General features: G+C 40.3%; 2 protein-coding genes across 2 annotated transcripts in view; both read right to left on the bottom strand.

Annotated features, from left to right (window-relative positions):
• MSRB3 (methionine sulfoxide reductase B3) overlaps positions 1-7,804 on the bottom strand; it is an 88,071-nt gene extending 80,267 nt beyond the window's left edge. The window contains 2 exon segments of the mRNA XM_065658266.1: positions 7,597-7,708; positions 7,710-7,804. Of these exon segments, the coding sequence (XP_065514338.1) occupies positions 7,597-7,708; positions 7,710-7,804 (207 nt within the window).
• A 965-nt stretch (positions 7,805-8,769) lies between these two features.
• LEMD3 (LEM domain containing 3) overlaps positions 8,770-21,123 on the bottom strand; it is a 50,179-nt gene continuing 37,825 nt past the window's right edge. Inside the window, exons 7-13 of the mRNA XM_065634544.1 lie at positions 20,941-21,042; positions 19,832-19,934; positions 19,422-19,600; positions 11,969-12,050; positions 11,374-11,479; positions 11,197-11,275; positions 8,770-10,949 (exon numbers count right to left, since the gene is read on the bottom strand). Coding sequence (XP_065490616.1) covers positions 10,786-10,949; positions 11,197-11,275; positions 11,374-11,479; positions 11,969-12,050; positions 19,422-19,600; positions 19,832-19,934; positions 20,941-21,042 — 815 coding nt within the window. The 3' untranslated portion in view covers positions 8,770-10,785. The remainder of the gene's footprint in view (positions 10,950-11,196; positions 11,276-11,373; positions 11,480-11,968; positions 12,051-19,421; positions 19,601-19,831; positions 19,935-20,940; positions 21,043-21,123) is intronic.

Here is a 21,123-nt window from a genome sequence, read left to right as displayed (position 1 = left end):
TTAGAAATTGCTCAGGGACTCAGCTGTGTCCCCACGGTGCCCTCGGTCCCCAGCACAGGACCGTTCTCCTCCCACAGTTCACTGCAGAGCATCTCAGCGCTGAGCGCACAGCCTTCGGCACCCCTTATCGAAATGAAATTACAACAGACATAGCAGCTCTATGTCCACCCTAAGGTTTTTTGAAAATTACTGGTTAACCAGCAATTAACCAGCAATTACTGGTTAGAATTCTGATACATTTGTTTGGAATGCTATTTTTATAGCATTGGTATACATACACAGAAAGATTGTCATTCTCTTACACTTCTATGTGTACATAAATAGATATTCACAGATAGAACTTCTCTAGATGTTTGCAAATTTTATGTAGTTGCTAGGCAAAACAAATAATAAATAAGTCATAAGCTACGGTGAGTTAAACCTACCTGCAAATTTCACTACTTGTAATCAAATACAAAGAAAGCAACAGACATAACAGATTACCAGTCTGGAAATAGATTGACTGCCCAGATGACCTTGCATGACAGTATATTTGAGGGGAATTTTTTTAAGAAACAACAGAGGTAATAATCTGAGGTAGTTTCAGTGACTCATTTCAAAGCATTCTACCACTGTTGCTCAGACTTTCTTCTGCACACACATGGTCAGCAGAGCATGAGAGTCACTTGGGTCTGTGCTGAACTATCTTGTCAATGAAGATGTGAGGGTTTTTTTGAGAGAGAGAGCTTTATCAAAAGATATCAAGCTTTCCTTCTCACTCTTAGGAACTCACTTCAGGTGCTTTAGCCGGATAAATAGGAGACCGGTTATCAGAAGTTAGTCACACCAATGTTGAATCACTATATTCCCAGATGATGGACCTACTCTGTGTCTATAACCTTTTTCTGAGGCTGTTCTTCCTCCTCTGCCAGATCAGGAAATCTATCCTACAGGGCTTGTGAAACGAACTGGGGCCATCATTCAGAAAAGAGCAAGCACCATTCCAAAATCTGAGGAGTAAGCTGACAATAACTATTTTTATAATAACAGGAGAGAAAAGAGCGACTGGTGAACTACAGGGCTATAAGCCTACCTTCAACAGCCTTTGAAACAAATTACTAAACAGCCCATAAACAGGGAACTGAAAATTAGAAAGCAGCAAGCCACCAAGATGAACTTGACAAAATCTAACCTCAATGTACTTTCTGTCTTTCTTTCTATTCTACAGGCAGGAGGAAAGCAGCAATTCCAAATACTTTTTGACAGAGCAAACTGGAAAAGCATCTTCCTTCTGGATCAAGGTCCTAGAACATGGGTGCAGAGCTTCTTGAAAAAACACTCATTCAGTGCTTCTCCTACTGACTAGGGTCAAAACCCAGCAAACAGGGTCAAAACCCAGCAAGTAGCCTTAGTAAAGCTGCAGACACCAACCTGCAAGGAGTGTGAAGCACTTTAAAGAGCTGAGCAGAACTCAAGACGGTCATAACAAATTGGAGAAATGCTCAGAAATCAGTGAGATGAAATTCAGTACAGCTAAGAACAAAGAATCACATTTGGACTTTAAAAGAAATCCTCAAATGCACAAAACCCAAAGGAAGAATACCAGACCAGCAGCAGTACTGCAGAAAAGGATGTCAAGGTTACAGTGACAATATATTGAGCCAATAGTGTGATACTATTTAAAAAAAAAAAAAAAAGACGACAATCTGGAGTTTATTAAAAAGAGAAGTATAATACATAATAGCAGGGGCAGGGGAGGAAATCTGCTCTCTTCAGCCAGCATTGAGGTACCAGCTGCAATACGCTGCTGCTGTGGGGCGTAGGACGGGACACACACAATCAGGGACAGCCCAGAAAGTGGTTCAGAAAACAAAATCCCCACTAAAAATTCTAAGAACTTGGTTTGTTTGGACTACAAGAGTGACTGTGGAAATGGGATAATGCTCTGAAAACCTGCATCTTGTCTTAAATGGCATTACATCACCCAAGTATTACACTGTCTATATTACTGTCATAGTTATTACTTGCTTGTCCTATTTTAGATGAAAATGTATTACTCTGTAATTCACCTGTAACAGAGCAACAAAAAAAGGCTTGTTTTCCCCGAGATAGCTACTGTATTTTACATTTTAAAGGACTTTACAGGCAGAGTCTTACAGTCTTGCAAAGTACCAGTTGCGATCCTTCTCAGGTCAACAACCGCTCAAATACTTTGGTACAATTCAGCACCTCTCTCATGTTCAGAGGCAAGCGGCAAAGATGCCTTGAGTTTTTGGATGAGGGATGCCAGGTTCTGTAGAAGATTAGAAACCAGCAGTGTCTGGTTGGTCCCTTCCTGAGTGAGCCACTAATTTGCTACATGAGTCAATGGACATCACGTCCCTGAGGTGTTCTTGCTTTCAAGTAAATGACCAAGCCCACAGAACAAGTATGTACACAGACAATTTGGTTTCTCTTATGAAAAGAGATTTTAAAAGGTGTGCTGTCAGCACAGAGTACCTTTCCACTGTATATACAAAAGACATAATGAAACACCGATTTTAATCCTGAAAACAATACAAGAAAGCAAGTATACAGTTTAAAAGTACAGTACCCACAAATGGTGCTGATTTTCCTGCAACCATTAGAAAGCAGAGATGATGAAGCTACAAAAAACCCAGATCACTTTATTTGTGGAGTTTCTGCATTTGCGGTTGGCTGATCTACCTCAACTTTTCCACCTGTTCCCGAGCTGGCAGCCCGCGCATCTGTTCCTTTCTTACTCCATTTTCTCCAACAAACCTGTGCTGTGGCTACTGCTGGCGCTGTTGGAGTGAAGGAGCAGAAGTGTCATCAATCTGATCTGAGAGCTTTGGTTTCAGCACCATTAAGACTGGATCGGTGCACTGCCGGCCGCTCACTAGTACAAATTTGACTCGAACTGGGTATAAGTCATCACTGCTCATCATCGGGACACATAAGGAGGGACCTGCCTTGGTTTTATGTTCAATATCAATCTTCCTCCCAGCAGCACCACGGTGACAATCTGACCCAGGTGGCAAAGCCTGCTTGTACAAAGTCAACCATTTTTCTTAGCCAGCATGAGGAACTACAGTGACTTTACATCAAACCAAGACTTGCTCTTGCACCAGCTGCAGGAACCCCGAGGCCAGGCTCACTACGCTGTCAAACACCCGCGGCACGAACTGACCACGACACTCCCGCGGCTCTCACCCCAGCGCACCCACCACATGGGTCCTCAAAGTGTTTAAAATCACCTGGACGCCCCATGCGTGCAGCTGGCGGCGCAGCCTCGCCTGCGGATTTCCCCGACAACCACGGAGCAGGGAACAGAGAGGAACAAGAACAGGGCAACCCCTTGGCCAGACTGAACAAACGCTTTCTGGGCTGTTTTCTTTTGGTGACAACTGGCACAGACCACATTTCCCCAGGAAGCTGCTAAGGTTCCTTCTGTTGATTTTTTTTTTCTTTTTTTTTCCTATTTTCATTGTGTGGTTGGAGTGAAAGCGGTGGCATTTGGCAGCTACTTTCCATCGGTGCTATTGTTATGCCCTGGTAGAAGGGATTTGTTTTCCGTCAGATGAAACGCAAAGGCGTTGTCCCTGTTTGCAAGAATAAGGAGTTAAAGAGACTCCTGGGGAAATACCTCCAAATGCCATGCATAATGTGACTCTTAAGATTTCTCGGATGTGGTAACACTTCCCAACAAAACAATGCGTTAGCACACTATGTACGTTTTGCTAAGCTGCTGCCCACATTTCAAAGAAATCATTAATCCTGATGCTCAGAAGCTACTGAAAAGAAAAAGCGAACTGGGGAGCTCCGCAGAAGTCCCGTCCTTAAACTTTGTGCAACACTCAAAAGCTAAATCATGTTTAAATGCAAGACTTACTGTAAGGATCATTTCCACTGCTCACCCTAAATAAAGAAGTACTTATGCTACTAATCATCTTACAAAACAATGCTAAACTATAACTTAAGTCTGTAAAGACAGCAAAACCATGTTAGCACCTTATAAGTTTAAGCATTGTTCTTGTCTGTTTTGGGTTAGCATCATTCAGTTGCTCGGGTCTTAAAGTCCTTACTGAGAAAAGCCTCTTTATTCCCCATACCAGTTGCTAGATTTTGTGGTTTTCACATAATGCTATTGGAATTGAGGTTGCTAAATGAGAACCAGAAGGCTAGAGCTAAGCAGATAAATGATAATTTCCAATTACCTCACCATAAATGGGGTTCCCAAAGAATTCTTCTACCCTATTTTCAGACAAAACACTTTTTCATAGATTAAGGACACAAAAATCCCTGTTAAAACCCAGAATTACATTCTTCATCTTCTGGCAGAAGTTAATGATGCAATATGTGCTCCCTTCCCTTTCTTAAGTGGTTGGTTGGAAATTACTCTTAAAACACTGCTAGCTTGTTATACATTCACAAATTTCAACAGAGCAGGACTTAAATCTTTAGTTTTGTGCCTTTTTTTCCCCAGCTAGAACTTTATTAATAGTTTACTGAGAACCTAAGATCTTTCTGAGGCAAATGAAGTATCCAAAAAGGCAATAATACAATCCTACAGAAGGGACAAGAGTGAGGGAAGGGAAAGCTAACTTGTAGCCACTTCTTACTCTATGAGACCATGAAAAAAATGCACCAAAAGCTGAAGTGTTTTTTGTTGTTATGTTTTAAAGACCTCTGGCTTGTGTAGAGAAAGTAGCCTCTAAACAACTCCATGTATGGACACAAATATTCCAGAGAAACACCCTATTTCCATCTAGCCTTGGAGTCTGTTCCAAAACAAGCTTACCAACTTCAGAGTTACTCAGGGAAAGATAAATTCGTACACGACTTCATTCTACATTAATTCCTAAACACACTGTCATAAATACACCAGGAGTTTGCTGGTCCATTTTTCTGGAGTCTTTTGGCTAAAGGAACCTTTAAACAAATCAGGGCTAGACCAAGCTAAAATTAGGCTGATTGTTTATCCCACTTTCCCATCAGCTAAAGCCTCCACAGCTTAAGTTCATAGCCTGGGTGCTGCTGAAACTCTGGCTTTCAATGAAAAAAGAAAAATAATAGAAAGGGGGAAAGAGGGTCATATTCCCCACCTATGACTAATATTATATAATGCTGCATGTTGCTTGAGTATTGCTGTGTAATGAGGACACACTCACGTGAATTATGCAGCTCAACAAAGCCATCTCAAAATGGGATGGCTTTACTGCATCGCGAGCTTGTAGCGATGCCAGTCAGATGCAGACAGCAGACTTCTTAACCTTCTGGCTGAGAAGATTAAATCCTTAACAGAGCAACCTCCTCTCTCCACCTTCTCCCTCCTATTCCTCCATCTTTTAAAGTGAATAACAAAGGAACCTTCAACATTCCACCTAAAAGGGAAATTTCATTTTCTGGTATTTCTAATGTAATCAGTAGGCTGGACTTCCAATGATACAGAAATAAGTATCACCTTACAAAGCTGACAAAACATGAGTAGGTGAACAAGATCCTCCCATACCTTCATAAATACCAGGGCAAAAGACCAAATATCTTCCTCATGTGCCAGTTTCCCTTATCGAACAGCTGTAAGGAAATCTTATGGTACGTACAAACATAAAAATATGTATTAACCAAATCCCTGTGAGAGCATGTAACTACCACCACTTGGAAAAATAAGCAAGGTCATGCAGTCAAAAGATTTTATTTTTGTCCAGGATCAACTGCTTTATATGGCTTTGCTACCAAATATAGAAACATTACCCCATATACAAACGCACTACTTTTTAATTAAAGACGCTGCTTTTTTGGGAAAAATAGAAATATTTTTTCCTTCTAAAAGATCTTTTCAAATGTGCATTATAAAATTCCAAGAAACATCAGACAGGAAAAGGACCAACCAACCACATTCTGGACTGAACTATATATGGCTTAACTCCACTAACTTTAGTGGTTTTGAGAAATCAAGGCAGAACTTTATTAAAAAAAAAAAATCTTTCCTCTCAGAATTCTAGGATTATTTAGTAACTCTGATTAAGCTATTCACCATATTTAATTCCCCACATAAATTTTAAAAGACAATTAAGAAATACTGTTCTAAAATAAGCCATGTCCACAGGCGGCAGGCGATTCTTTTAGAAACTATGAGCAAACGTCTGATTAAGATGACAAGCCACATGGAAACTACTTCCAGAATCAGACTTAAAGGGCACAGTTACCAACCAAATTTGGCAGACAAGGAATCATGACGAAGTGCAAAGGCACGCAGCGGCGCAATAAAAAGTTGGGAATCATCATTAAATAAGACGGCAAGCACTTGTGTCAATTCAGGGAGGACAAGAACATAAACAGGACAAATCCTAAGCATTAAACACTAGATTCTGAAGAATGGCTCGGTGCCACAGTGCAAGGGGAGCCGGCTCTGCCATTTCCAGACCGCTTGCCATAAACAAGCCGTATCAATAAGGCAAGTATCTGCCTATGCAGATATTGCATTCCGACATCTTTCTATCAAGAGAGCACAGTTTCAGAAGCATTTTAATAGTAACAACAGGAAGCTTAAAAGAGAAAGAACTAAAAGCATGACCTATATAAGGCTCTATTCTTTCCTAAAAGCTGCATTTAAGGTCAGAACTCTGACAGAGGGCTGACGTTTATCGCTAGATAATAGTAGGCATCTAGCCTTATCTGTAGATACCCATTATCAGATTTGTTATTTTTAGTATGTGGTTACCCCTATTTAAGATAACTGCGCCTTCAGAGAGTCTTTATGCTTAGGGGATGATGACTGGAATTTCAGCTCAAGCAAAAGAGCCAGCATTTATAGCAAATTTGTCAAATATTACAGGAAGTTAACTGAGTTTCATTTCTATTTCCAGGAATATTAAGATGCACCGAGTACAGCTGCATTAACTTGGAAAGGGGGCAGCAAGAAACAAATTATCCTTTATTCTTTGCATCGACTACATTTGTCAGTAGTTAACAAAAAACAAACCCGGCAGGCGCGCACATTGAGCTCCCTGGGAAAAATACCCTCAAATCTGAATGCGTACGTGAAGTTTAAGCTTTTCCGACCAACGAAGCACAATTTACCGACCAGGCGACCGCAGCAGAACTGAACTAATTACGCACTCGGTCAAGCGCTGCTTCACCAAGCCAACTATTCCGCTGTACATCCCAGAAACTATTTACCTCGTTTCTGAGGCGGCAGCAGCAGCGACAGCAAAGGGCACCCGGAGCCGCGGGTCTGCGCGCCGTGTTCGCGGGTCCCGGCGCCGCGGCGGCCCCGGGGACGGCACAGCCGCACGGCCGGGATGGAGGGAGGGCAAAGCTCGCCGGGGCCCCGCTCCCTCAAACGGAGACCAACCCCAGCACAGAACCCGCCCCCCGCCGCGGGGACCCCGGCAGGGTCTCCCTCAGCGGGAACCGGCTCCTCGCCCTCCCCCCACCGCCCGGCGGCCGCCCCGCCACCCTCCGCCACGGCCCCAGCAGGTGCGGCCCGGCCCCCCGCGCCGCCGGGGCGGCTCCTCCCCTGGCCCCCGCTGCAGCCCCCGGCCCGCCCTCCCCGCGGCGCGGCGGAGGGGCCGGCGGGGAGGCAGAGGGGCAGGCGCCCGCCGCTGCTCCTACCTGCGGCTCCTGCGGCGGCCGCCAGCGCCAGGCAGAGCGCGGAGACGAGCGGCGGCGGCGGCGCAGCGCGCATGAGGAGAGGCCCGAGGGAGCGAGCGAGCGGCCCCGGCCCCCCCCCCGCCCCCCGGGATCGCAGTGACGGGCCCGCCGCCCGGGGAGCATGACGGGAAATTCCTGGGCACCGGCGGCCAACGCCAAATATGAACATGAACCGCGGAGACACCCGGCCCGGCGGAGCGGGGAGCGGCCGCCCCCGGCACCGCTGCAGGGGGAGGCCTGCGCCCGGGCAGCCGGCGCGAACTCGCTCGCCTTTAATTTAAAGGGTGCGCCCCGGACAGACCGCCCGAGCACATTCTCGCCTTTTTTTTTTTTTTTTTTTAAATTAATTTTCCTGCTGTTCCGAAGCGGGCGGGGAGAGCCGGGCGCACGGCCCCGGCGCCCCTTCCCGGGGGGCGGCAGCCCCGGCGCGCCCTGACCTACCTGCGCGCAGCCCAGCGCTGTGCGCCGGCAGCCGCGGCGCTGCGGGGCGCGGCGGCTCCGGCCCGCGGCTCCCACTGGCGGCCAGACGCCGAGTGACTGATCGGACTTTGATCACAGGCAGCGAAATTAAGACGGCTCTTAATGCTCCACTTGTATATACTCAAAAAAAAAAAGTAGAGCAGAATTGTAATAAAATTCTCCCTCCTCCCATTCTCCTTCCACAAGGAAGAGCTAGAAGCGTGTCCATAACAGACTAGCGCACCTTCTTTGGTCTTCCTTCCCCACAACCTTTCAATACAAATCATCACCAAAACAATTTTAAAACAGAAGAGTAAAATGACAGAAGAAAAGCCTACGCTTTGTTAGGCTATCCAAATCCATTTGAGGACTTTTTCTATCTCAAAATACTAGAAATAAGCTGCAAACACCCCATCAGACAACATCACCTTCCCCTGGACTTAGAAATCAAGGTAACACCCCATCTCCCCCTCTGTGACCTGGACAGATGTCAAGCTGACACATTCATGGGAAGCTCAGCTGCATCTGTTCAGCTTCAAATCCTAACAAACATTAAAAGTTAGGTGGCTATGATGAATTATTTTCCCCTCCTCATGCCCTAGATGAAAAAAAGTACTTGAACCCAACAGACATCCAAATATCCAGAAGGTGAGACACATATAAAAGTCCCTAATAAACCTTTAATTCGTGTTTGGTTTTGTTTTTTGTTTGTTTTTACAGGACAGGGTGACAAATTACAACAAACATCTGATTTTTCTCTAATGTTCAGGTATTATACACATTCCCCTCTGTCTTGCAGGAAGGGATATTGGTCAACTTAACAGTTCAAGGTAAAATAAGCTGCATAATAGTACATATTACAATAATAAAATGTACAGTGTTTACAAGAAATATATTTCAGAAGCAAGATAGATGCATTTGCATCGAGGCGACCTTTTAAAATGCCACAACTATTTTTACATTCACTCTTGCAACAGGTCACAAGATGGGGTGTCACTAAGGTCAGGTTAACAAATCACTATGATGCACATCAAATACAACATTAGTTTATATACATATATATAATACATATACATGTATATTATACATATACATATATGTATATAGTAAAACTCATCAAAATCTACCAGACCTGGCACAATCTACTTACCCATCAAAAATATGTACTTGTCCTTGGTAAGTAGAATTCTGCATGGCTGATTATATATTATATATACTCATTCATTAGCATCTGAGACATAAAACTGAGGATTTAAAATTTTTCAGTTAACAAACTCTCCAATAATAAACATGGTGCCCACAAAAGCACAAAGGTAAGGCACAATAGGATTTTCTGTTGCAGAATAGTGTGCATCATGTTTACTTAACCGTAATAAAAACGTGCATTTTTTGTGCAAGTTCATGCTGCAAATCCATCATATCTACAAAGTGAATTTCAGTAAAATTTGTGGGACTGGTGTGCTTCCAGTCTCACCTTCTACAGGATATTCAGCTGGATAATGATAAAACTGTTGTAGGAGTGGGGATTAGCAAAGCCAAGAATCTTAGATTTGCAACTAAGCTTCTCTGCAACAATTTTGTACTTCTAGGTAAATGTTAGTAAGTCTACAAGCCTGGAATCACAAAATGTACTGCCAGCTGTATGTCTAGTTCACATCAGCCAAAATTGTTGCAAGGAAGCATGTACCTTTTAAAATTTTAACAGGTAACTGGTTCATTAAAACAAGTTATAATGTATTGGGAAAGTCGCTTAATCCCAATGGTATTTTGTCACAGCCCTGGCAATTGTAATAATAAATACAGCTTTTCACAAAATATTTTTCCAGTATCTGCCAATTGCTTCTTTATTGCTCACAAATTTGAATTCATTACAATTGGTATCAGACCTTTCACACAAAATCATAGTCAGGTATTTTAATATAAAACCTATAAAAGATATTTAACCTGTATCTAACACTTCAAGGTATTTGGCCTCTTGTCATGGTACAGCCAAAACCATATAAAACATTAGGTTTCGAATAAAATAGGAAGCTTATTCACTGCTTCAATGCAGACATTCTCACAGAACACAACCATTTTTGCCACCACCAGCATTTACATTTATATACAAAGTCTAGTACATCCGCACTCAGTTTGTTCTCCCTCACACTTATATGCAACCACTAATGCCAGATTAACTTTCCCCATACCCTAGCTGCAGAAAAAGATCCTTATACAGCAATAAAAAACTAAAATTGACTGAAAAAGAAATCTTAACTTATTCACCATCAGGAACTGTAGGTTGTTTGTTACAAAATACCCACAAGATTATTTCACAGGAAACTATGGAAAATACAGGAAGTCGTCATTTCTCCATGCTTTCGTATTTATCAAAAACGCTTCTTGGTGCAAAAATACAGTCACCACATCTGAAAAACATATGATGAAGTTGGTATTCCTCATGCAAAACTTAAATGCGTTGGTTTACTATAGTCACGGAAAAACTTCCTGAAGCAATTTTTTTTTTCTTTTGTCAGCTCAGTATTACTGCCTCATTGCTAAGTCCCTTTGGAAACAAGATTTCTGGAACGTTCGAACTTTTATTTAATTCATTAAAGTATTACATACAAAAAGCACTAAAAAAGGAAGACGGCAGCCAAACAGGAAAACTCCTGTTGCAAGTAACAGTCCTAGCAGTTGTAGAAAGTCTTCTCAGGAACTTCCCTGAGAATTAGTTGTGCCTGTCCGAAGACGCAGATGTGACATAGAGTTCATGTGTTTGTTTGATGGCTTCAGTGGAGTGTTACAAGTAAGAGCCTGTGGAAAACGATGATGATATCGATCTAGCCGCAGGTATTTTACTGTTACCAGCTTTCCTATGAGGCAAAGAAACAGGAAAAGAGAAACCTCCTAGTTCAGCATTATTACATTTTCCTTCAGGACGTAATACACACAATGACATCATTACACTGAAATTGGTTTCCCAGTTAATGACTACTAAAAAGATCCAGTTTTTGTTACAGCTCGATACTTTATATATAAAACCCTTCACCACTTAAAATAACTCCAAGTGCACCCATCTTGTCATCTCCACCATGTTTGTTATAAACCCCCAGTTCTTACCATCAAACCAGGAGCCATGTAATGCCTTGAAAGCCTTTCCAGCATACTCTGGAGAGAGACACTTCACATATACACAACCCTGCATTAAGAAAAAACAAACAAACCACCAAACCCTTTCTTTAAGTCCAACATACAAGGATGAACAAAGCATTAGGATGTTACTGCAAAGACACCTACCTCACGTGAATTTTTGTCAACAGCAATATGAACAATTCCATCATTATCACTACATTTCTCCAAGATTGCTTCTTGAATTGCTAGGTGCCAGTGATCACCTATTTCCCTATGCAAACAATAAAAAATTTAATTAAGCACATCATTTTTAAACATTGACAACAATCTCATCCTTCCCCACCGAGTCTGGTTTCTCTGTAACTTGACATAATTTTCTGTTACATGCCTTTGGGACAGATTTAGTACTTTAGCAATCGAATATTCAGTAAATCAGGTCTTACGGTCCACATTAGAAAATCCAACACTAACCATCAAATGGAATAATCTGTAACTGAGGTGGGGGGGAGGTGTATCCTGCCCTTCCAGCAGCCTGCCATCACCCTCCTGTCTGAAATCACAATCATAAACTCATCTTCTCACACCTGCTCAGAGACACTGGCCATCGTTCCAAGGAGAAGGCCACTCCTAGGCCATTCATACTGCCGTGGAAGAGGAGCAGGAGAAGCAGGAGAAGGGGCTCTGCCCCTTTACTCAGAGGAAAAAAATGGACCCTCCCGAAAGAATACAGAAATACAGATGGATAACTGGTTTTACTTACATAACTGGATCAAACATATTGCGAATCTTTAGACATGGTGTCAAGCTGTTCGGTGGTGAATTTCTTCTATCTAGATGAAATGCTACAAAGAAAAATAAATTTAATAGCATTTATTGACAGGCATAATACCATCTAGTTAACAAGTCAACTATATACATTATAACTTTTCTGGTTTTACTCAAAAGAATACTTTCCTTCATACATGAAAAGCTTCGAGCAAATTAAGTTTCCCACAGTTGTGTTCTGCACTGAAAAAAACATACCACACTTAACTGAATTTTTTAGATTTACAACTTGTACATTTTAAAAGATAATGCACTCCCTTATATCCAGGCCATAGTACATGGAAAGAATTCAGGATATTTAAAAAAATACCATACAGATGAAGAGAAAATATTTGCATTACATCTCCATGAAAAGACAGATATCTTAACATCTGGAGCACATTTTTTGAGCTGCAGTTTAACCATTCAGTTTTAACTACCCGATGAATTTTCATTTCTTCCTTTTGGGGCAATATACTGCCCATCTAATTAAGAAACAGGGAGACGCTTAGATGGATGTTGTATTGCACCTCTATTGCAATAACAGCAGACGTAAGAAGAAGATGTAAGAAGCAAAATGGAAGTTAAAAGTGACGGAATAACTCTTTCAAAGCTGAATGATCCCACGAAATGCACTCTGAAGTTCTAAAATAAATATTAACTTCTCTAAAGTTCACAAGTTCTGCTTGTGGGAGTCGCAACAGAAGACTGCACCATGAGAAAAGGAATAAAGGAGCCCTTCAGATTCAGATAAGGTAGTTCCACACCTTGAGAAGGGCCAACAAAGTAGCAACAGAAATGGAAGGGGATAACTTGGTAAAACAACCTCCAAGGCTTGAAGGAAGTTTTGCTTTGAAGACTTGGGATGAGTAGATTCAAGAGTTTAAACATATGATTAAAGATCTCGACAAGACAAAATGATGTTCCAAACTGATGCTAACGCTTCTCCTTTGGAATCCCCACTTTGGAAAAGCCTGACAGATTCAAGATGTTACGTTCCAAGTGTTAGAAGTCTCAGTTTTGGGCAGATGACACTACATGTCAGTGCTTCTTACTGCTGATGTTTTAAAATTAAAATCTTGCACGTATATCCAGAATACATGAACCACTCTTCTGCATGTCACCAAACCAAAAACCCTGTCATGCAGAAGAAATTCAGTCATATGGAAGACATCGCATGTGAGAGGCAAGCACTAACCAAGAGAAAATTCACAGTCTGCAGATATGGCGTAGACAAATTTGCACCTTAAGAAATTTCTGAGGGGAAAAAAAAAAAAAGATTACCAACTAGAAGAGGTGGCCTCCAAATCTCATATGGAACCTACCATAAGTTCCCCAAATAACTAAAAATGTTCTTATTAGAGTATACACACACAGAGTCCAAGTCACCAACATCTGTAACAACTGTTTTTCTTCTTAGGAATAGATTTCTAAATATGCTGGTGACACTGCATCTATCTCTGAGCTGCCTATAGTTTAAGGACAAGTCCTTTTTCAATAGCACATGGTTTTGTAAAGTTTTTTGCCCTTGATTAAAAGTTATACGTAGGGTACACAATAAAAACTTTACAGAACTAAGCAACATTGAAAAATAAATGGACTTACCTTACTCATGTAGGTTGGCTCCAGCAGATCAAGGGGAGGGTGAAATGTCACCAGCATATTGTACACTGGGGCACCACACCATACTGGAGAAGGTGATCTGGGGTGGCCTAGTCATGGACCTGGACCTGAAAAGGTGTGGGGTTGATGAAATTATGTGCTGATTATTAATAGCTAAGTTTATTCAGCACATGGTTTTAATCCAAGGATAGAGCATGGTGAGGTTATTTGCAGAGACCCTAGGTCCAGAGGATCAACATTTCTGCAAGCTGTTTATGAACTCCAAAAAAACCACATTGTTGTTTAAGGCAGCAGCTACATCACTGAGCTATGCAAAAGTAACTATATGGGGAATGTACACTTCAGTGCAGATACCTATAGAACCCAAGCTTTGACTGCTCTAATTTCTAATAATCTTGATGTGCTCTTGATTGGAAGATCTCAAGTGCTTGCAGAGATGACTTCAGCAAGAGCACACCATCAGCACTGGCGCAAAACTGATCTTCTAATAACTTAGTGTAACATCATACTAGTAGAGCAAGTGGGCCCAGGGCAGTGCAGTACATGAAAATAAAGATTAATTCTGCTTTTTCTCAATATCTCAAAGTTGTCATAAATTAAAGTTTTGCAACTCAGATGGAGGTTTTTGTGTACAAGGAAATAAATGGCCACAGAAATCAGAGATGTACAAATAAATGCTAGCACAGTAATAAGCATTAAAATGTATGCTAGAAATGGGACCCAAAGGAGAGGCTAGAAAAGACACAGGCAAAGAAAAAGTAATGCTGTACCTACACAGCACAATTCAAAATAGCATAGTTAACAGATGTCTCTTGAAATTCATTACACACATGTAACAATTAATTCGCCTCCCCCTGCCATGTTCCTCCCAAAAGAGGAAGTTTAAGCAACAAACCCATTTGACTGAGAAGTTACACTGGCATGGAGCATACAAAATATTCTCCTCCCAATAAGAGCGCATGCAGGCATTCTTTTGGGATACCAGTCTAAACTACACCATAATTAACTAAGCACCTCACCTGTCATTTCTTTTCCTAAATACATCTCAACAGTAAAACTTGCAAGATGAGGGTAAAATGGTAGAGATGAAACAGGAAAGCAGAAGCACAACTTTGTGCAATGAGTCACTGACAAGAAAATTTCTAGGACTTTCATAAATTCCCCTTTGGGACTAGTGAGCAACTTCAAGAAAGAGATGCCACTTTGTATTTCAATCATAATGTACTTGGTTTTATTACCTTAAACTGAATATGACTGTATCATTCCAGATGCAAAGAACAGCAACAGCTAAAAGTGAGCGCTTTCAACAACTTCTTTATTGCTGTGACTGGAATATGTCTATGATGGAAGACTTTGCTCTTGCACAGACTTAAAAATTAACATCTAAGAAATAGTATACCTTTCTAAATGTCCTGAATTACTACTGTATTTTTGCAGTGAAGGGATTCTCTACTATCACCACCATGGATTACAAACCAGCCCAATAGATGTGGATTTGATGCAGCTGATAAGGTTGAAGACTTGCATCAAATATAGGTAACCATGTTTTTGTAGAACAGATTTACTCACATTAAGCCACAGATACCTGTAATTTATTAAGCACTAACCCTTCTTATCAAAGGTAAGAACGAAAAGATGAAACATTTAGTTGAAAATGTTGAAGCTACACTCTTTCACACAACACAAGGTTCTTCAGTAAACAGGAAATCAAACTGAAAAGAAACTGAAATCAAAATACTACTAAATGTTATAACCAGAGGAGAGTGTGGTTGACTTGGGGTTTAATACTGTCAGGTTCAGTTATAAAAGACCAGCATGGGATGGATACAGCATTTTACAACAAGCATAAAATATTTTCCACAGTTAAGAATAGAGCTGCTTTTTTAACATGGAGTCAGGATTATATTCTCACAAGCTGGGGAGGAGGGGTGTCATTCATCCAAGGTAACAGGTTACCTTCCACGCTGCAGGATGAAATATCACCCTAGATGTGGCACTTCAGAGAACCTCTTTATCTTATCTCCTGAGCTGTCAAGGAACTTTAGCTACTGCTGTTAGCTTAGCTACATTGGAGCTTTGCCTACCTTTTTTTTTTTTTTTTTTTTAGAGCTCCAGTTATCAAAGGCATGATAGGACAATAGTATCTGTTCTTTCAATAGAAAACTGAACACACTAGAAGTATTTTTTTTTTACCCACTGATTTAATTACACTTTGGTATGATCAACATGGTTTTTCAGTTGACAATTCTCTCATCAATTGTTTTCACAGCATCACTTATATTTGTCCATCATCCTACAATGAGTTTACCTTTTTTTTTTTTGACAGATACATCTAATCTATCCAGTAGGTAATATTTCACAGGAAGTCCACCCGACTCTATTCTGACCCAGTAAAATAAAAACTCCCAAACTGTCTGTCAAAACAAGCTGCATCCTGAAGGACCTGGCAAAATGCCACAGTGATGCTTGAATTCTAGATGCTAACAGACAATAGAGCCTAGATCTTCGTGCATGCTACAGGTCCCATTTGTAAAATGCACGCTATCGTCTACCAATATCCTAGTACACACTGACGGGTCAAGAGGCTTACTTTTTCAATTGCATATACTCTAGTTATTGTGCTCTGCTACAGAGCACTACCAGATCGCAGAGGGAAAAGAGGGGGGGAAAAAAAGTGACCTTGAGATTTATTCAGAAGATTCAAACCCAACAGTTCATTCTGATTTTGTACATATTGAGTTTGCTCAGGATCTAGCAGTCTTGAAGAACAGATTTATGAACTTCTCAAAACAGGAGGGCGAACTTAGTTCCAGTTGATTTATACTTCCAAAAATGAAGAAAGCGACACATACATGTAGAATTCCTAACAGCAAGAAAGAAATAGCTGTGCAAAAAGTAAAAGACTTATGTAATGGAACTATTTCCAACAGTCATAGGAAAACAAGGAATGCAAAATAGAAAGAGCCTTTGCATGTGAAAATTAGCATTCCCTGCTGACTACTGAGGTATACAGAGCCCAAATGACCTATGTAATTTCAGCCACTCCTATTTCCATGCCCTTCTGTTAGAGCTAAGAACTGCAATTTCGGTTCTTCCAAGATCTTTCATGAACTACAAACATAATAAGAAACGGAGAAAATTTGCTATAAAAAGGACTGAAACAGGACAGGTCTTAACATACCCTATTCAACAGAAAGCATAAAGTCTGAAGTACATACCCCAGGCAACACAGAGCAAAAAGCTACAGCTAAGAGAAAATTATGCTGTCCACATTCACAATATGCTTAAGTAGGTACAGATGCTCAAAATCAGGTGGGATCTAGCAGTAGCTACTACAGCTGCTGTCTTTCTAGGAAGTTTTGGAAACTACTGTTCTGCTGGGAGTCTTGAATGTATATTCTATACAGCAAAGCAGCACCTGAGCTACCACACACACTGAGAAGTCTTTCAGATGAAGGAAAATCCAGTCAGATTTCTAACACAGGACAGAATGTTATGGAGTGATCTATATGGTAACCAAAAAGGACAAGAAAAACTGAGAGCAAATAAGTAATAAACGAGAAGTTCCAGAACTCAAGTGTCAGGTTTCACAGCCGGTACTGAACAATAAACTACACAGAAGATTCAGCTTTCTAATATACATAGTTTGCAGAAGCTACATTCAACTTAAGTGTTTGAAAAAAAATCAATCATAACAGTATCACAAAGATGGAACATAGACAGTTGTTGACAAAACCCACCATTTCTGCACTGCACCTAAAGCACTTGTGCATCCGTAATGGACCATGTCCTACAAGGAGAAGGCTCTGCAACTCTCAGAATAAAGTTACCCTTCGCACTAAAATCCTGAGAAACTGAAATCATGCAATACAGTTGTCACAGCAGAATTTCAGGTTACTACTACTACTACAAGGCAATGACTGCTGAACCTCAAGCCTGTCGTATTATTTACAAAGCATTTTAAAAAAAGAAGCCCTCATTTCCAAGGAATGACTTAAAGTGGGAAACATAATGCTAAAACCAGCAGCATAACTTTAGGTATATAATGATATCCCAAAATAACATTTTACATAGACAAGCAAGAAATGGGTCCCAAGACAACCAAGACCCTCATCAGATAATATGACAAGTATCTGCAAATGTCTCAAAATATTTGGCATTTCAAGTTGACAAAGAGAATTGTTCGGTTTTGCTTTGAACTTACAGGAAAGCTAAATTTAAGACCTGAGGGCTGGAAGCATACATAGAACTTATGAAACATGCAAGTGGACTGGGGCAAAACCAGAATGTTAGCAGTACTTTTATTTGGGCGACCAAGCTTGCTACAGTAGAAATGTTCCAGGCCACAAGGAAGCTCTGTCTTTGGAAAGGAAATAATCACATTGGAAGGAGCTACTTTAAACTGTACCCTCTTTTATAGGAAACAATAAAAATATTGTTTCTTACAAGTAAAAATGTATACCAGTAAAAAGCAAAAGGAAGCTTATTACTACTTACATTAGCTAAACCAAGACCAAAATTAGCATATTCCAGAACTCCAGATGAGATCGCAGTTGCTTGCCAGTGGGAGTTTTTAATTTAAGTGGGACTAGAAAGGGCAGAAAGTCTATTTGTTTTTTTAACTAGGCTTTTTTCAGCATCTAGTTCAATGCTGTAGAAATAATGCACAATACAACCTTGATAACAAGCAATTTAAAAAGCTGAACTAAAAACTGGAGAAGCAACTACTCCCTCCTCCCTCACCATCAAAATAAACTGATGAGTTAGAAACCAGGATTCTGCACAGTATTTATTTCAGTCCCACTGGAGAGATAATACAGCATTACAGAATAACATAAGGCAAGACAGACTCTAAGAGTCACAACTTTTAAACAACTGGCAATTAAAATTTGACTTTAAACATTTACCTTCCAACTCATTGATACAAATGACTATTTTTTTTATATTGCAAGCTAGAATTCAAGTCTTATAGTTTCAAGTTTTCATTGAAACCTCATCCCCTCAAAAAAAAAAAAACAACCCACACACCCACAAACCTGAAGCTTAACATGAAGGAAAGTAGAAAGAAAAAGTAGGAAAAGATGACAACTGCAGACACACTCGATTCTTGCCACATGGCTCCATAACAGAAGCTGAAAAGTGACAAATCACTGCAAAAACCACGTATGACAGCCTCCTCTACTAAAGCAAAGGCTTTGCTGCACCATAGAGCTTGAAATACAAATGCAGCGTAGAACAACATTTATGACATAAATGAAGCAATACTAGCAGGTGCTCAAAATCCATGTTCTGCTGATTGAGGAGTCTTTTGTCCTAGCAGTTTCCCTTTCGAAGTAAACAAACATTTCTTCCTCCAAACTCTTGTCTTTACACACCTGACTGATAACAGGAGTAAACTCAAGCCTACAAGCTCCAATTTACCTGCTGTCAGACACAACCAATTATATTACTTCAAGTAAGACATGTCAGAATTTGACCAACTAAAGAGTATTTCTTTTAAATTCATTCAAAGGAACAAGCAACTCACTTGGACTACACATCCTCTGCTGTATTTCTGCAGTAGCTATCACAGAAAAGCTCTTTTTGCTTGAAAACAAGGCAGACACTGAATGCACAGAAAAACTAAGTCTATTGAACAACAAGATAGAGACATAGCTCTGACAGTTCACAAGAATACTTAAAGGTGTGAGAGAAGTCTTTCATGTTCAATCAACATAATACCATCTAGAAGCCAGATACAGAAATTTAAACAATTATATTTGCAAAATATAACTAAACTTCAATACCTTGGCCTTGCCACACTTTGGATGGTATTACTAAAGTTTTATCAGATGCTGCAGAAGGTTGCATCCATTTCCAAACCAAGAACTCAGCACCGCCTATTCTTCGTGTCTCTGTGCGAACTCTAGATTCATTTGCTGCCAGAAAATCAACTGCTCTATTCCAGACTTTCTTCATTTTCTTCCTTAAAAATTGAAGCAAGGATTACAAAGTTAGCATTATAACAACCTGCACAGCTGACATCCAGCATGTAAGAGAAATCCAATGTTTTTTACCCCCACCTGAATCAATAAGAATCTCCAAAATAGTACACAACGCAGCCTACTGAAACTAACTTAATTAATTGACCAGTTTGTTTTTACTATTTTTCCTTACTTACATATAAAGAAATTCAGTACTTCCAGTGAGAACATACCTGTCCTGAGGTGGTATTAGAGAATCACGCACGTGTAAAATAGGCATGTAAGGCTGCAAGTCTTTGTTTTCAGAACACGCCTCACTGTGACTTCTTAGAACATCTGAGGATACCATAAAAAAAACCTGGTAACTATGTAGTTCATGCAAACATCGAGAAAAACATCAATTCTGGCAATGCACAGCTACCCTGAAGACCCCCCCCAATTTCAGTATTTAGGGTGGTTTTGGCATTTTTGAATTATTTTTCTTCCTAACCATGCTGAAGGCAAATCAAGAAAACTAACCACACACAGTGCCTTCAACTACCCCAAATCACCCTGGAATAAAGAAAGAGTTCTTGCAGTTCCTCTTGAATGGTACTTTTAACTGCTAGCAAAGACAGCCACCTTTGAAAATGAGGTGCTTTCCCACCACCCCAACAAAACTTGATTTGCAAACAAAAAAGGTAGGAAAAATGTTAAAAACAGGAAAACAGCTACATTTGTCTACCATCTTTGTATTTATGATGATAGCCATGCACGAAAGTAATAAGACAAGTAAAATTTCATCCCAAAACAGAGCTTAAAAACTACTGAAAACATTGTGGCTTCAAGTAGAAAGGCAATATTTGAGAAGTCTATTATGCATTCTCTTTTAGTGTTATAAATTTCTGCTCAAAGTGACTAATTAAAAAGCTGCTTTTTCTATGAAATGCCATTAAGGATGGAACTGAGACCTAACACACATTTTAGGAGTACGTATTTTAGCTAAAGATGGCTGAAAAAACAGATACAGAAAACAACATGTCTATACTTCTAGTCAAACATCGCATTTATATTTGTTTTCAATAGTAAGATGAAATACCACCAAGTCAATGAGAATTTATTACAGCCGTGCTGATGTTTTTCAGAAATTACAATCTTTATACCAAAAGCTTGGATGAGGTTTAAAGGATTTTTTTTTTTAAAAAAAAAGAGAAACAAAACATATGAACCACACATTTGACTAAGAGCTCTAACAGCATGGTGACTGACAGGTAAACAGGCAGAAAACATAACTGAATTAATATTAGTACTTTGAAAGCTTATACAGAGGTGATACAGATAGATGTGACTCAAGAAGCCATACCTATGATTTTTACCACCATATCATACATTTGCCTCGTTTCTTCTTCCTCTTTTGCCCAACGGTATTTCATGTAGTGCAAGACTCCCCAAACCATTGCTACACCTGCATTAAGATGTATAATACTCTTTAAACAGTACTAGAACATTGGTTATTTAACTAAATTTATAGCACATACTTGAGAAG

The sequence above is a fragment of the Caloenas nicobarica genome, chromosome 1, assembly GCF_036013445.1.
Source record: "Caloenas nicobarica isolate bCalNic1 chromosome 1, bCalNic1.hap1, whole genome shotgun sequence".
Lineage (NCBI taxonomy): Eukaryota > Metazoa > Chordata > Aves > Columbiformes > Columbidae > Caloenas > Caloenas nicobarica.
Note: the sequence above shows the minus strand (reverse complement) of the source record. Positions and strands in the feature narration are given on the sequence as shown.